The following is a 17695-nucleotide window of genomic DNA, read 5'->3' as shown; positions in this document are numbered from 1 at the left end:
AAATACTCATTAGTCATTAGGATTTACTCAATTCTCATTAGCAAATTCAATGTAAAATCATCTTCAAAGGAAAAAAGAATTGCATGGTAATATTTTATATATATCATTCATATAATACTTAAATTGTGTTTACAACAATCAATATGACATCTTGTTGATGTGATCCAAATAAACAAAACTTTTGATGGGACTAGTGGGGAGCAATGAAAATCATGAGATTTCAAAGTGTAAATATTTTGATGAAAACAATACTAGGTGATATTTTTATTAGAGTTACTCAGTCCTCATGTAGATTGGTGGGAGGTGGTACAGATATAATAGAATTAGTCAAGTTCACACACCACTATGCTATGCTTTATTATACGTAGATAGCTCCAACACCACTTCTCATTCGGTGTCCGAAGCCCGCATTTGAGATCTGACTAAATTCGAATTGCGCACTGCAAGGTCCATTTGGAGGTAGCACTCCCAACAAGATTTTCTCCATCCAATGAACTAAAACTTGCAATAATTAAATTCAAATTCCACGTTTATGCTTCAAATATTGTGTCTGAATAAGTAGGATAGTCAGAACAACTTCACTCCCAATAAATAAGTACTATTTCACAATGCATACAAAGCAATAACTGCACAAAGTCAGCTAAAATGGTTAAAAACAATGTGAAACCTTATAATGCCCTACGACATTGAAGGAAATCAGCACTTTCTGTTGATATATTTACAGGAAAATGGAGAAGGAAACTCTCAAACCACAACAAAATTGACTCCTTAGAAAATTATGTATACACTGATCACTCCTACCTATTTTTGCATCAAAGACGCAGTGAGAAAATGAGCGAAAGCTAAACTAGGTGGATATGAAGTACAACAGAGAGACGGTACTTATTAGCTGATTTTGAAGAGGGCATCACGATTCATCTTCAGACTCTGAAGTCTCTACTTGCTCTGCTGGCCCTTCAATTGTACCAACAACCCGTCCTTGCGCAGGTTGTTGAAGAATATTTCCAACTAAATATAAAAAAGGAAATTTAATTGGTTAAACCTAACCCTTTTTGATGTACATGCTACATATTCCAAACTAAAATATGAAACTACTTTTCTTCTTTAATGATAAATGGATAAATACTGATGATGTTCACCATGAAATAGCTCGTGAAAGCTATCATAAGATGAAGGAAGATTTTTCCTGTCAAAATATATACGATGGAAATCATTTATATAGAAGGATTACCTGATAGTAAAGTTTTGCCAAGAAGCACCTTTGCAAACTGGATTTCTGCTTGGTGAGTACTAATAAATTTACCCTGCAAATTTTATTTCTATAAGAAATCTGATTAACGATTCAAAAATCCATAAGAAGCTGCGCATATACATGTTAGAGACAAACTATTGAACAAGAATCCTTAAGCAGTCCTATGAGATTACATGCATGATAGCAGTTTCTTGACTTCTTCCAGCTTTGCACTGAAATTTCTGAAAATCTTTGGAAGAAGGCTAAACATCAAGCAACAACAATGCATCCTAATAAAGTGAACTAGATGACACTTTACATATTCATCAATTAAATGGCAAGTTGCATCTACACATTTGATATGCAAATTTACAACATACGTGAACAGATAACTTTTACCAATTCTCCATGAAATAACTCCAAAATATGATCCAGTCTTGCTTGATGTCTCATGAGGAAAGGGCGCAGATGGTTCGTGTACAATTGCTTTGCACCCTGTGTAACACCAATAGAAGTGCATGACTTCCCAAAAATCCATTTTTGGTGAAAAAACTAAAGTAAAAACTTCAAGCTAAAGCTACATCCTCAACTCTAATTAAGCAGTTCAGCTGAATTCAACTCAAAAGCAGCTAGATCTTTTTTTCTTTCCAGGAGGTTTGGCCGGATACACTCGCAAGTATGTTGAGATTAAGGCATCTTAATGCTAATTTTAATTGATTAAAAAAAGTTACAAAGGGACCAGTGATGATTATCCTAATTATTAAATATAGTTTACTATCCTCACCTTTCTCTATTTTCCACTGTCTACCAGATTCACTAGCTTCCCCTCACCCACCCATCCTCTCTAAGACTCCCACCTTCCTTGTCTCTTGCTTGAGCTAAGTTCCACATTATCTTTCTCTTATTCGAAACCTGAGCTTCGCCTACTTACCTTCTGTCTCTCTCTCTCTCCTTTCCATCTCTTTATATCTCTTCATGATTTCATCTATCTTAACCTCCCAAACATGTTATTCTTCAATCTTTCCTCGGTTTTCTCTTCAATAGCAGAACCAACAAGGCTTTCATAAAGTCACAGTCTTCCGAATGGTAAAGGTATTGCTTTTTCCCAAGCACTTATCTTTTGGAATGGGGAAGGGGATATATTCGGGATACATAAACCATGAAAGTGAATTGTGTTTTACACCAATCCTCCCCAAAAGCAGGATACGCGAAATGGAAAGGAAAGAGAAAGATAAAGTTCAAGAAAAAAATATCCGTTGAACTCACCTCAGCAGATGGAAGTTGAAGCCAGACAAGAAATGCGAGCTTCACATGATAGTATAGTGGGAACCTATGAAATAAGACAAAGTTCTTCCACGTTACAAGAGCAAGGCTAGTAAAAATTGGTATTCCCAAACTAATAACCCCATGTAACCACATCAGAGTGGCTATAAGCAAATTAGAAAACGAAAAAGGAAGCAGTACCAGTAGAGAAATTTATCCGTGAATGCTTCAACAATACTGAAAGATCCATATGCTGCAAGCAGAGAGGGAGTGAGAGAGAGTAACTTATGATTCATTTAAAAGAGATATATGGGCAAGATAATTGCAATCACACAAATCTAAAACTAGTTACTGTGACGCATTCAATCCACCGTGATTAGGCCTTGAATAGGTTAAGAATAAGTCACCAGGAAAGTAAAAGTATTCAGGGGGAGTGGGAGTTTCCTTCTATTTATTTATTTTTTTGTTTGGTGGGGTGGGGGGAACAGTGACACCTATTCGAAAAATTATCATAAAACATGAAGTTAGTATCATCATAGAATTAATAACCAGAATGGGGAGAAAAAGACAAACACCAATCTGTACCGATTGCTCACTTTCTGCTGGGGTCATACATCAAATCAGGTGATGTCTATGTTGCCAAGGGCGAATTTATAGGCAAAAATATGGGGCACATGGACCTGTGGTCTTTCTGTAAACCTAGATATTTAATGTATTATATTTTCCAAAATTGGTATAATATTATGTTCTGGCAGTGGCACCTATGCTAACAAGAAGACTAATGGTGTACTTGGTTGAATGTTGAGTTATTTACCTTGAGATCTAGAAATCAATTCTCACTTCATATATTTTTTCTGAACTAGGGATCAGTTCCCACTTCATATATTTTTTCTGAACTAGGGATCAATTCCCACTTGGCCACTTCACACATTTTTTCTTTCTTTTTTTAGTGATGCACCCATGTTCTAAAAATTTTAGATTTGCCACTGTATGTTGCTTGGACCCTTCAAAATCTTTGTCGCACCCGTGTTGATCCGACACAATTTGGGTGTGGGATCTACACTAGATCTGGCCAACTTACCTTGGGTGCTTTGACTACATCTATGACCAAGAAGTATAGATTGGAAGATATTTGGTTTGATTTTTGGGTGTATCTCATATTATATGAAACACTTTGCTATTACACGAGATATCTTGTGAATAAAAGTAGGTGTTTGAGCTCGTCGCACCAGGCTTGCCTAGTGCGGGTTACCTCTCCTATGTGGTTTGCGAGCTATTGCATAGGAGCGGGGGTTTTACCCTGTGCGCACCCAAAGGGTAGCGGCTGCGGGTTTCCCTTGTCATCAAAAAAAAAAAAAGAGTAGGTGTTATAAGAATTAAATTTACTAGTTTTAGTTCAATGTCACTAATTAATCAAAATATGAATATATATATATATATTGAAAGTTTTTCTTTATCTCCGGTGATTCCAATCATTGATATGTTATTTTTGTTTATGTCCCAATCTTTTATTAAAAAAGATTTTAATAAACTTGCTTCAGATCCATTGTCTATTTGACAACAGGTTGTGATTTTTGTATCATAGAAGGTTATTTCTATGAAAACTGAGACTTTAAAGCTTGTTTCTTTTGGCATTTATATTTTTGGTATAAAGCATGTTTCACCTTGGTATAGCATTTCTATGCCCTTTTTTCCTATACTATAGTCTTCTAATAGATTATTTTTATTTGGGATAAAATATCCATCAAATAAGCAGTTCTTGGATTTGATGTACTTGAGCTGAGGGTCTTTCGGAAACAGCCTTTCTACCTCGCACGAGGTAGTGGCAAGGTCTGCGTACACTCTATCCTCCCCAGACCCCACCTAGTGGGATTTCACTGGGTTTGTTGTTGTTGTATAGTTTATAACCATGCGAGCTTTTCCTCTTTTTATTTCAGCATGATTTCTTACCATAAATGCTGGGCTACTATGAGGACTTTTACTCATTCTTATTAATTTTAAGTTGAGTAATTCTTTAATTTGAATTTTAAATTCAATTTTATCATCTTCGTTGTAGAGCATGGGTCTAACTCTAATAATTATACTAGGGTCTTTTAAGGTCAAAGTTGCCCTTTCATGATTTTGTTCCCATTTTTCTAATGGATTTTCCCCATAAGACTTTTTGTAAATTTTCTTTAATCTTTTCTAGATTAAGACACTTACAAGTAATTTTTCTTAGATTTTCTAAGTATTTTCTTTTAAAATTTCCATTATCTCTTTCAAGACTATATGGATTTTGTTTTCTTGGGACTTTTATAAAATGTCCGCAAGGAGTTTAAGGCTTATCATGTATAATGTTTGATGATAATTCTGAAATTGTTGTAAAAAATCATTTCCCAATAATAAATTTGTTTCCAGTTTATCATAAGCAAATAATTTATTTATAGAAACAATCTTTGATCCTAAAATTATTTCTACTTTTTCTTTGGACTTTGAAAGTTTTTCTTTATCTCCGGTGATTCCAATCATTGATATGTTATTTTTGTTTATGTCCCAATCTTTTATTAAAAAAGATTTTGATAAACTTGCTTCAGATCCATTGTCTATTTGACAACAGGTTGTGATTTTTGTATCATAGAAGGTTATTCTATGAAAACGGAGACTTTAAAGCTTGTTTCTTTTGGCATTTATATTTTTGGTATAAAGCATGTTTCACCTTTGTATAGCATTTCTATGCCATTTTTTCCTATACTATAGTCTTCTAATTTATCTAGGAAAAGATTTCCTAGGATTAAATCCTGATCACTTTCATGATTTGTGATATAACATGGAACTGTTATTCTTATTGTATCTAGTTGTATAGGTAAATCTACCATATTTTTACAACTAAAGTTATTTCCTTCGAAAGTTTTATAAGTATATTGTTTACCTTCGTATATGGATATTCCATCTAGTAGCATACCTTTTACATGGTTTGCAGTTGCTACAGTTTGTATCAAGATTTCTTGTTATTTCCATTCAATTCCATTAAAGATTCTTCCTTTTATCTTAGTGATATTTGAAGTCTCTAAGATTTTTAAAGGATATCTATTAGATATACTTTTTCTAATGGAATTTCTTCCATATTCTATCGAAAGTCTAGGGTTGCTGTTATTACTAGAACTTCCTATTTTTTGTGTTTTTCCAAACTGAATTTCATATTCATCTGGAATTTGGGCCTGCTGAATTTCTGCTTCAACAATTCTTGCTATCCCTGCACATTCTTGATCTATTTCGATCATTTCTTTATTTTTATATACTTTGTCATAGTTTAAGTTTGTAACTGTGTACAAAGCTTGATAATAGATACTCATTATATGATTACCTGGTTTAAATAGATCTTTTCTTTTAATCTGAAAATGTAAACTCAATGCGTCATTGAAGTCAGCATCTTTGAGTGAAATACAATATTTTGGATAATATGTGAAGATAAGTTTTGTATAGGCTAGATTTCCCTCTACTATACCGAGATTTCCTTCTCTTGCATTAAGAAATCTTTCATTTGATAGGTTTATAACTATTGGACAATTGATTCCTTCTTTGAAAGTCGATTTGACTAATATTTGGATTCCTCCTAAATGAACATAATTCATTTTTTTCCTTTTCTTTTCAGGAATTTTCCTAAGAATTTGATCTATCATAGGTTTTGTTAACATGTTTAATTTATGTTTTCCTGTTGTTTGGGTAATTTGGGTAATTTCTATTACCTTTTCTATTTCCTGATATTCATGATAGGAAATTTTATTTCTTGCAAACATTCTTTGCATTCTACTTAATAGATTATCTTCTGTTTTTAGATTTAGTTTTAATCCTTGGATTTTTCTGAATATTTCTCCATCAAAGGTGGCTTTTAAAGCGTATCCTCTGTGATCTTCTTCAGTTTCTAAGATTTGAACCGAATCTTCTTTTTCTTGAATTTCTTTACTCATTTAGTTAGAATCTTCTGAACTGGTTGAGTATTCTTCATAGATTTCATCAAAAAAGTCTTCACTATTTATTGATTTTATGGATTCGAGATCAGAATCAATATCTATTCTATCAATTTTTGAGATTTTTACTCTTCTTTTGTTACATTCGTAACTTTTATGGCCTTCTTCACCACAATTATAGCATTTGCATGTTTCTGTAGCTTTAGATTTTGTGAATTCTTTTTTCTTTTTATAATATTTTTTTCTAGGTACATAATTTTGTCTAGAAAAGTTTTTTCTTTTTATTAAACTCTTTTTGAGTTTTCTTTTTTTATAAGGTTTATCATTACATCCCCATTGGATGGCTGCATTAGTATCCAGACAGTATATCTGTGTATTTATTTTTTTAGCTTTTCTTTGAATATTATGTGACATACATAATTGACCAAGTCTATTTTTTAAGAAGCTTATTCTTTGACCAAGAGTGTCTCCTTTTTTATTTTCTTTTTCATATTCTTCTCTGAAGTATTTGGCCCAAAAGCCTGATAATTTTTTATAGTATTTTTCAAGATATGGTAATATTTCCTTTCCACTATCAAATATTTTATAGTAATATTCTTCGAATTCACAAGTGTATTCTTGAATATAACTCATTTTACAAATTTGTAATTTTTCTAATTGCTCCTTAGCAATTGCTCTTATCATTTCTTTATTTTCCTTTGTATTTCCTTGTCCACCAAAGAATTCATTTGCTATGTATTGTTTTAGATTATTTATCCCTTCTTGTAAGGAGTTTTTTAATCCTTCTAGGGTATCATTTTTAATGATTTTTTCTGCATTATCTGTTAATCCAGAAAACCAATCATTTACTTTTCCAATAAAAGTATTTATCATAATGATATATTTTTCTTCGTCTGTATAATTTCCTTTTCCTAACAGGAAGTATAGAAGCATATTTTGAGACCATAAGTCTAAACTATTTTCTGGATCTCTTTTACAATCGAGATCTAAGAATTGAGTTCCAATATCTCATGTTGGGAGTCTATTTGGCATAAATTTTGATTCGTCACTATTGTGATATTGTTTTATAAAATCATTATTCTTTTTTGCTTTATTTGCAAAAAAAATTCCATTATTTTCTGGCTCTGGCCATTCTTCTTTAATGGATTTGGATCCATCACCTTCTTCAAATTTTTCAAATTTTCCTTAGGGTCCTCCTGTTTCCCCTTTATTCATAAATACTCTTAGTTTTTGTTCTGAAAAATTAAGATCTTCCATTGCATAAACTAGTTCATCTAGTTCATTCATCTTTTTGCAATTCTTTTTCCGATTCAGAACTATCTTCTATTATTTCTAGATTTTCTTCTTCTTCTTGTTTTTCTAGGAATTTTTGGATTAGTACTCCATCCATACTTCCCTTTGGATAAGTGTTTTTACTTGCAAATTTCTTTGCTAGTAATTCCTTTACGTATTTTTGACTTACTTTTTTGTCAAATTTTTCTGTTTTTTCAATTATGTTTGTAATTCTTTCTGGAAGATTTTCTTTTATAGAAATCATTTCTATCATTCTTAAACGTAAGGTTAATTGTTTTTGACTTTCTATTAAGTCTTTTAATAATTCTGACACTTCTTTTAGGCTCATTTTTATTTATTCTGAAAAGTAATAGTCAGAAGTATTCATATCATCTATAATTTCTTCATCAAAATTATAATGTAATTCATATCTTTCTTCTTCAAATTTATTTCTCAGAGTGATTATAGTCACTATTTTTCTTTTTAAATCTTCATCTAATTTTTTAATTACCTGTAGTATTGCTACTAAGGTCTCTTTTTCTATATACCATACAGGTTTTACTAGATTAAGATCTAGTTCCATTTTTATATTAGCAACTTGGCTCCGATACCATTTTGTTCTTGTTGTTTGTTTAAACAGGGTTGCAGATAATTATGCAGTAAACACTCTACAGTTTTTCAAAATAGATAGAGCATTTTTATATTCAAAATATTCTATACATTTTCATTTCATGTATTGAAAATATTATTGCATCATAGATATGACTAGTATGCAGATATACTTATTCCATTTCTGAAATTGCTTTATCCATATGTAATAAAGCTTTTTTATGCTTCCAAGCTCTTTTTCTTATGCTATGCACAGATTTTCGTAAAAAATTCATTTTTATGCTAATAGCATGAATATAAACATTTCTAAATTCATTTTTATGCTAATAACATTTCTAAATTATTTTCTTATGCATGTTGTATAAACATGAGATCTTCAATTTATATTTTATTCTCCATAGGTACTAAGTATTTCCTTCTATGTTAAAGTATGCATATAACATGATATAGTATGTTTGTAAAATTAATAACATGTAATAAAAAGTTTGCGTGTATACCTTCCTTCTTTTTTGTCAATGAACAGTCCTTATCACTACCGCAGTAGTTCTCCCTTTAGGCCATGAACAGTGTTTCGCCCTAACGACCTCAGTCTTGGCTACTTCGTTACTGTTCCTCCCTAATGCTGAAGATCGCAACCTTCACTTAAGACTATTAATGGAATTTTAAGAAGAGAAATATAAAAACCAACTTTTTATTTCATATTATAATTTTTACAATCACACCATACATACTATACTAATACTCACATATATAGAAAATACTTTTCCCTAGAGGGAGAAGTTACTACTTACTCATAGAAATACCTAACATTTTTCTTTCAAGTGTTTTTCAATGTAGTTTGTCTCTCAAGTATAAAGTTCCTCTCCTTTTATAGATGGAAGGAGGGACTTATTACAAAATATAAGTTTTTAGGAACTTCCCTAAACTTCTACATATTTTCTTTTTGGTCTTTCACTGATTGAAGATTCCTTGTTGATAAGATGAGGACTTGTCCGTCTTCTTTTGTTGATGGCCGACAAGATGTGACCCTTCTTTTTGACTTTGAGAAAAAGGAAAGATTCCTTTCTTTGTTGCTATCTCCATGACGTAAGTGCTTACGTCTTTATTTTTGTCTTCCTCCATATGCTACATTATGCATGGTCATGATCTAGCATTGTACATGCTAGTTTCCATATTTCTTCTGTTGCTCCCAATCTATGGAGCTATATGTCAAGTATTCTTTCTTTTAGTTCCTTGAACTTGGATTTTCCTTTAGTAATTAAAACTCAAACGTGGTCTTGATTTATGATTCTGCAATCTTCATTGTAGAATCGTTTAAGAATAGCATATAAGGCTTTTATCCCTAAAGCTCTTCTGGTTTGAATCCACTTTTTGTTAAGATGTAGAAGTTTTTTGTCCACTCCGGTGGCTTTAACATTAAAATCTTTAATTTTTTCAACTGAAATGTAGTTGAGTGTTGAATAATATGCTTGCAAATCTTTGTCTTTCATGGAAATGCTAAAGAACCTGCAATAAACCCCATTGCCTTGAGCATAATTTTTGACCGAGTTGAACAATTTTGATGGTAGTTGAGATAATTCATTTAGATCAGGTTTTGTATATACTCGATCTAAATATCCGAATTCAAATAATTGAACAATAAAGCTCGGTAATCCGTTTGGAAAGATTGATATTCTAGGAAACAGACTTGTTGTTCCTAAAACACCAAATGTTTCTCCACTTTCTTCTGGGAGATTGTAAATGTATCTAGTGAATGTAAGATGCTCTTCTTCCTTAGGATGTTGCTTGACCCTAGTATAATTATTAGAGTTAGACCCATGCTCTACAACGAAGATGATAAATTGAATTTAAAATTCAAATTAAAGAATTACTCAACTTCAAATTAATAAGAATGAGTAAAAGTCCTCATAGTAGCCCAACATTTATGGTAAGAAATCATGCTGAAATAAAAAGAGGAAAAGCTCGCATGGTTATAAACTATAAAGAGCTAAATAAGAACTGCTTATTTGATAGATATTTTAACCCAAATAAAAATAATCTAATTAACCTTGCAAAAGAAAAAACATATTTCTCAAAATTTGACTGTAAAAGTGGATTTTGGCAAATAAAATTAGCTGAAAAATCTATTCAATTAACTGCTTTTAGCACTCCTAACAGACATTATGAGTGGTTGGCCATGCCTTTTGGGCTAAAGAATGCACCACAAATATTCCAAAGAAAAATGGATAAAATATTTTCAGAAAAAGAATTTTTAATAATCTATATAGATGACATTCTAATATGTTCAAAAACATATGAAGAACATTTAAAACATCTGAAAGAATTTTCAGAAATTTGTTAAAAAAATGGAATTGTGTTGAGTTAGAAAAAAGCTGACATCAATAAAAATAAAATAGAATTCTTAGGAATGATTATTTCAAAAAATGGAATTGAATTCCAATCACACATCTCGAAAAAGATTATAGAATTTCCTGATAAACTAACAACAAAACAAGAAATTCAAAAATTTCTAGGTTGTTTAAATTACGCAGGAGAATTTATTCCGAATTTAGCAAAAAAATGGAATATACTACAAAATTAATAAGAAAATCCAATAGACTTGAATGGACAGAAGAACACACACAGTGTATCAAAAGTCTAAAAGAAGAATGTGGTAAGTTGCCAAAACTTAGACTACCAGAAGACGATGATAATCTAGTTTTACAAACTGATGCATCTGATTATCATTGGGGAGCATTATTGCAAACCGGTTTAAATGAAATTTGCAAGTACACAAGTGATACTTTTAATGATGCAGAAACAAGATATTCCACAAATGAAAAGGAATTATTAGCCATTGTTAGAGGAATTACAAAATTTTCTACTTTCCTTTTACCAAAACAATTTGTTATTAGAACTGATAATACGCAGGTGTCAGGACTAATATTTAACAAGCTTCCTTCTGAACCTCAATATAGAAGATTGCATCGATGACAAGTGTTATTATCCTTTTATTCATTTTCAATAGAATATATTAAAGGAAGTGACAATTTTCTTGCAGATTTCATCTCCAGAAACGTCCAATATGGACAATCAGACGAAAATCCTAGTAAATAGGATATATGAAAAAATGAAAATAGTTGATGAATCCATAGACAACAAAAGTCAAAAGCTATTCAAAATCAAAGATGAACTATCAAAGTTGTCTGAACAAGCTCGGATTTTACAATCTGAAATTAATCAGCTCAGTACTACACAAACTGACACCATGAGAGAATTTTTACTCTTGTGTGAACATTTGGATACATATCCAAAACAGAATTCAAATCTGAAAGGGAATATTAATCCCAACAAAGTGACAGGAGATGTCCCACTAGCACCTAGTGCCCAAAACATCTCAAAGGTAAGCACGGATATGCCTATTCCCTTATCGAAAGATGAAGGAAAAAGTCGAACAACTGAAGCTTCTACTTCGAAAGAAGAAACAAGCTCATCCTCAGCAAAAGCTGAAAGAATGATATCTGGGAAACCAGAAAGCAGAACTAACCCAGTTCCATCAGGAACAAAAGTGTTTTCTTCTTTTCAGGTTGTCAAGCAGCATCCTAAGGAAGAAGAGCATCTTACATTCACTAGATACATTTACAATCTCCCAGAAGAAAGTGGAGAAACATTTGGTGTTTTAGGAACAACAAGTCTGTTTCCTAGAATATCAATCTTTCCAAACGAATTACCGAGCTTTACTGCTCAATTATTTGAATTCGGATATTTAGATCGAGTATATACAAAACCTAATCTAAATGAATTATCTCAACTACCATCAAAACTGTTCAACTCAGTCAAAAATTATGCTCAAGGCAATGGAGTTTATTGCAGGTTCTTTAGCATTTCCATGAAAGACAAAGATTTGCAGGCATATTATTCAACACTCAACTACATTTCAGTTGAAAAAATTAAAGATTTTAATGTTAAAGCCACCGGAGTGGACAAAAAACTTCCACATCTTAACAAAAAGTGGATTCAAACCAGAAGAGCTTTAGGGATAAAAGCCTTATATGTTATTCTTAAACGATTCTACAATGAAGATTGAAGAATCATAGATCAAGACCATGATTGAGTTTTAATTACTAAAGGAAAATCCAAGTCCAAGGAACTAAAAGAAAGAATACTTGACATATAGCTCTATAGATTGGGAGCAACAGAAAAACATGGAAACTAGCATGTACAATGCTAGATCATGACCATGCATAATGTAGCATATGGAGGAAGACAAAAATAAAGACGTAAGCACTTACGTCATGGAGATAGCAACAAAGAAAGGAATCTTTCCTTTTTCTCAAAGTCAAAAAGAAGGGTCACATCTTGTCGGCCAACAACAAAAGAAGAAGGGCAAGTCCTCATCTTATCAACAAGGAATCTTCAATCAGTGAAGGACCAAAAAGAAAATATGTAGAAGTTTAGGAAAGTCCCTAAAAACTTATATTTTGTAATAAGTCCCTCCTTCCATCTATAAAAGGAGATGAACTTTATACTTGAGAGGCAGACTACATTTTCTGAGAGAAAAACACTTGAAAGAAAAATGTTAGGTACTTCTATGAGTATGAGTGAGTAGTAACTTCTCCCTCCAGGGAAAAGTATTTTCTATATATGTGAGTATTAGTATAGTATGTATGGTGTGATTGTAAAAATTATAATATGAAATAAAAAAGTTGGTTTCTATACTTCTCTTCTTAAAATTCCATTAATAGTCTTAAGTGAAGGTTGCGATCTTCAGCATTAGGGAGGAACAATAACGAAGTAGCCAAGACTAAGGTTGTTAGGGCAAAACACTGTTCATGGCCTAAAGGGAGAACTATTGCGGTAGTGATAAAGAATGTTCATCGACAAAAAAGAAGGAAGGTATACACACAAACTTTTTATTACATGTTATTAATTTTACAAACATACTATATCATGTTATATGCATACTTTAACATAGAAGGAAATACTTAGTACCTATAGGGAATAAAATATAAATTGAAGATCTCATGTTTATACAACATGCTTATAACCATGCTATCAACATAAAAAATAATTTAGAAATGTTTATATCCATGCTATTAGCATAAAAATGAATTTTTTACAAAAATCTGTGCATTGCATAAGAAAAAAAGCTTGGAAGCATAAAAAAACTTTATTACATATGGATAAAGCAATTTCAGAAATGGAACAAGTATATCTGCATACTAGTCATAGATATGATGCAATAATATTTTCATATATATATATATATATTCTTATATATGTTAAATATACATTTATTGGTCGTATCTACACTTGGATCCATACATCAGAATCCTTAAATTTGTGTGATGAGGAATCTGACCTCTAGATCTGCACCCATATTGGATAACCACACCCGAGTCCGAGATGTAGCAAGTAATTGAGTTATTACAAGTATAGCAGTGTCATTCTTACAAAAAATGAGATGATTTAAAGGAGGATCTAACTTAAATTCTTGTTGTATTTTCTTGTTCAGTAGACTCAACAACATCCTTTTGCTTTTCAAATGATCTCTTAGATTATTTCCCAGCAATAGTTTCACATGGTATTAGGGAAACAGAAGGACATGCAATATAACTTAACAGAGATATTTTGTGGTGAGGACATTAATCAGTATCTTGTGGAGAAAAATGCAATTACAAGATTGGCAAAGCAAAAGAAATTTGTAAAGTTTTGGAAAGCATCATCACCTGCCCAGTACAGAAGCCATTTATGTTGCTCATTTCGATTTCCCGTCTCAATTGCTTTAAAGGTAGAATAAACAGGCAAAACAATCCCTACAGAACAGCTGCAAATACCTTTAAAGTTCAATTATAATCTTCAATTTTCCAAATAATAGAAGCGACTAAATAAGTAGAGTGCAGAATGTCATTAGAAACAAAACTTCTTCAGGCTCGTGAAACGGCACTGAAATTTTTGCATCTAGCTCATCCCAAAAAACAGTGTAGGATGCCTTCTTAAATATAAAAGTGACAGCGGCAAAAATCAACTGGGATCATCAAAAAGAAAATCTCCAGACTCGAATAAGAGCTCACCACGCAGTGCGGACAATAACATTAGTATTAAGCGGGCTAAGAAGCAATTTTAATCCCATCTGCATCAAAAGAAAGTGATGTGAGACAAGAAAAGAAGAAAGAACCTATACCTTCTAAATGCAGACATAAATAAAAGTTATAACTTATAAGCATAAGGATGACCAGTAATAGAAGGGAAGTTTTAGTGAAGCTTGAAAAGTAAAATTGTAAGATGAACCTCAAGGGTTGCAGAACAAGAGTGGTTGACCACTGACCAGTTCAAACACTCTGAGACTGGGGAAGTAGTATATGATACTTACAAATTTTTCCAACTTGTCAAGTAACCATAATTGGCAAGAAGATCTAAAAGATCACTGTCTGTTTCGACATTTCCTCAGAACACTACAGCATGACAAAAATGATGATATTCTATATATGCTTCTAACAATCTAATCAATTCATTCATTATTTTATACTAAAGTACTGACACATATAGGATCATTTAACATGACGACCAATTTGTTGAGATAATTTTATCTAGTCTAATCCCACCTTTGACAGACCAATCTGGAAAACCCTCACTGTTTCGTCCAATGAAGGTGGTGACCCTCTGAAAAAGAACAAAGGTAAAAAATGATACTCTAATATAAGAAATTCTTCTGTTGTGTTTTTTGTCTTTTTATTGAATCTTACATATAAGTTTGAAGTCGAAAGTGCACATCGTCTGAATTTTACACTGCCTAGTTGCTTCTGGAATCTGGTGTACGCTTCCTAGTCCCTCTAGGATACAACAGGTGATGCTTAAAGGAATGAACATATCATCATCTTACTTACTAGAAGAAAAAAAGAGTTGTTCGTGACTGGGTGAAAACACAGGCGATAATTATCTTTCTATAATCCGCTAAATTGAAACAAAAACATAGCCTAAAACCTTAATTGCTAATGATCCTACAAAAAAACTCAGTTAAATTAGAAACACCCTAATTTACATATGAAATTAAGCATGGACCATAACTGGCGGCAAACCGGATTGTCAGTTAACGAAATCGCTGTCAGATCAGTGTAAACATTGGGGAGATAATGAGAGAAAGGATACCTCGCTGGAGAGATTTGATGCAAACATAGCCATTCCTGCCATTCCCGGAGAGAGGATTTTTTTTTCAGTTCCGGCGATCGTCGGGAAGTTGAGTATAAATACGGCAATCTATTGACTTTTTTTGTGAATTACATATCCACCTCTTCAATTTGTAAAAATTCACTCCGATCCTTTTTCTTAGTAATTTGTTGATCTAACCACCTATTACTTTGGAGAAATTGACAAATAATCACTTTTTGGGCCACTAATCCATTTTTAGCCATGATCTTAAGATTATTAATGTTTTAGCTATTTTTGAATATTTTTGATGTGCTTTAAGTTTCACAGCTATTATAAAAGTTGAATTTTGAAAATTTAATTCAATTTTAATGAAATGGTAATCATACAAGTAAGTGTATGAATGGTTACTAGCTTTGCTTATAAAAAACATAAAATGATATCGCAACAGTACAAATATTTACAAATAATTGTGCAAATGATTACTAATTTGTTATACTTGGACATAACATAAATGATAACTATGTAAAGGGATAAAATAACCAAACAAAATAATTGTTAATATTGTCATAACAAAGCACAATGTATTTTATAGTCGCATAAATGTCTGAAGATAGTTATAGAGGGCTACAACTGTCACAATTGAATATAATTAAAAAAAAGTTTAAAACTATCTAAAAGCTAAAGAAGAAAAGAGTGTACTTTACTAAGATATATTTAGTGATGTTTAGTTAATATGATATTATTTATACGCTAGTGTTTTTTAATTGTTTCTTTTAAAATTTTATGTTATTATATACGATATATTTAAACCTCGTTTTAATTTTAATGCGGGAATGTTGAAACTTCTTGAGATTGCTAGAGATCACACACTCCCTATGCTTTTGATAGGTTTTTCTTACTTTCCTTAGGAATGCACATTAGACATTCTTATTCAATTTTTCCTTTTATGTAATCACTATCTACCGTTTAAAAGCTTCATAGATAATATTAAATTTAAGTTATGTATTGATATTATACGTGTATTATATAATGATATAATAAAATAAAAATGCAAAAATGTTTATTTAACTTGAACTTTAGATCCAAAATTATATTTAATAAAAGGATTGCATAAAAGTCAGACATATTATCTCTCACGACTTGATTAGAAATAAAATCATGACATATTTTATTATATTATATAATGATAAAATAAAATAAAATGTAAAAATGTTTATTTAACTTGAATTTTAGATCCAAAATTATATTTAATGAAAAGATTGCATAAAAGTCAGACATATTATCTGTCACGACTTGATTAGAAATAAAATCATGACATATATATTTTATCATAATTTCACTTATAATATATATTTAAAACTTTATTTATTTTTATCTATTTCAATTCTAATACTATTTCAAACTCTACAAAAAAATTATGAATTTTGAATCTTCATAAATTTAAACTCCAAAAATTAATTCTGAAACTCCAAAAAATATAACTAATTAAATTTGATTTTGATAAAAATTCGATCAAATTATTCATGTATACCCTTATTTTAGGAAAGTTGATTTTATAAACTATTCATCATTTAAATTATTCATGTATACCCTTATTTAAGGGAAATTGATTTTTATAGACCGTTTATAATTTAATTTTCACGTTTACCAAGAACTATACTACGTACGTACTTTTCGGTGCATATGATTTTTGTTATATACTCTTTTCTTGTTCAATAATAGTTGTCCACTATTGATTTTATACATTTATTTAAAAATTATAGATAGAAATTAGAATGATAATTTTATGGAAAAATTATATGAAATAACAAACTATTAATTCAAATTAAATGTTATAACCATAATTTATTTTATTTGTAATTCGCAACAAATATTTTATTTTTTTGCCATTTGATTTGGTATACAATTAGCTATTTTATACATTTCGATATAAAATGTGTTTGTGTTTGTATAAAAAGAGAGAAAGTGTATATGCAAATACAAATAAATATATTTTCATTATATATACTTATAATTATACAAATACAGATCTTATTATACAAATTACAATATATAAATGAATTTATACAAAACTGAACAATTTGTATAAAATTAGATGTATGTAGCGAAATATACAAATCAAAAGCTCCATGGCAAACATAAATTTGTTATGGAGCGCAATTATATAAACTATAGTTATAACATACAAATATGATTTTTATATTTGCTATATGTGAAATTTGCTCTAATTTTATTATATGAATAT

At 30.9% G+C, this 17695-nt stretch overlaps 1 protein-coding gene across 1 annotated transcript; it reads right to left on the bottom strand.

Moving 5' to 3' along the window:
* Positions 1-529: 529 nt before the first annotated feature.
* Positions 530-15603, bottom strand: LOC125857589 (HVA22-like protein k). The gene is made up of 8 exons (XM_049537201.1): positions 15451-15603; positions 14376-14434; positions 14031-14128; positions 2696-2747; positions 2498-2561; positions 1631-1726; positions 1232-1304; positions 530-1008 (listed from the first exon to the last, which is right to left on the bottom strand). The coding sequence occupies exons 1-8, from the start codon at positions 15490-15492 to the stop codon at positions 908-910; spliced, it is 585 nt and encodes a 194-aa protein (XP_049393158.1). The 5' UTR covers positions 15493-15603; the 3' UTR covers positions 530-907.
* Positions 15604-17695: the final 2092 nt, after the last annotated feature.

Source organism: Solanum stenotomum, chromosome 3 (genome assembly GCF_019186545.1).
Source record: "Solanum stenotomum isolate F172 chromosome 3, ASM1918654v1, whole genome shotgun sequence".
Classification (NCBI taxonomy): Eukaryota; Viridiplantae; Streptophyta; class Magnoliopsida; order Solanales; family Solanaceae; genus Solanum; species Solanum stenotomum.
The sequence above is the reverse complement of the archived record's forward strand: the minus strand, read 5'-3'. Positions and strand labels throughout refer to the sequence as shown.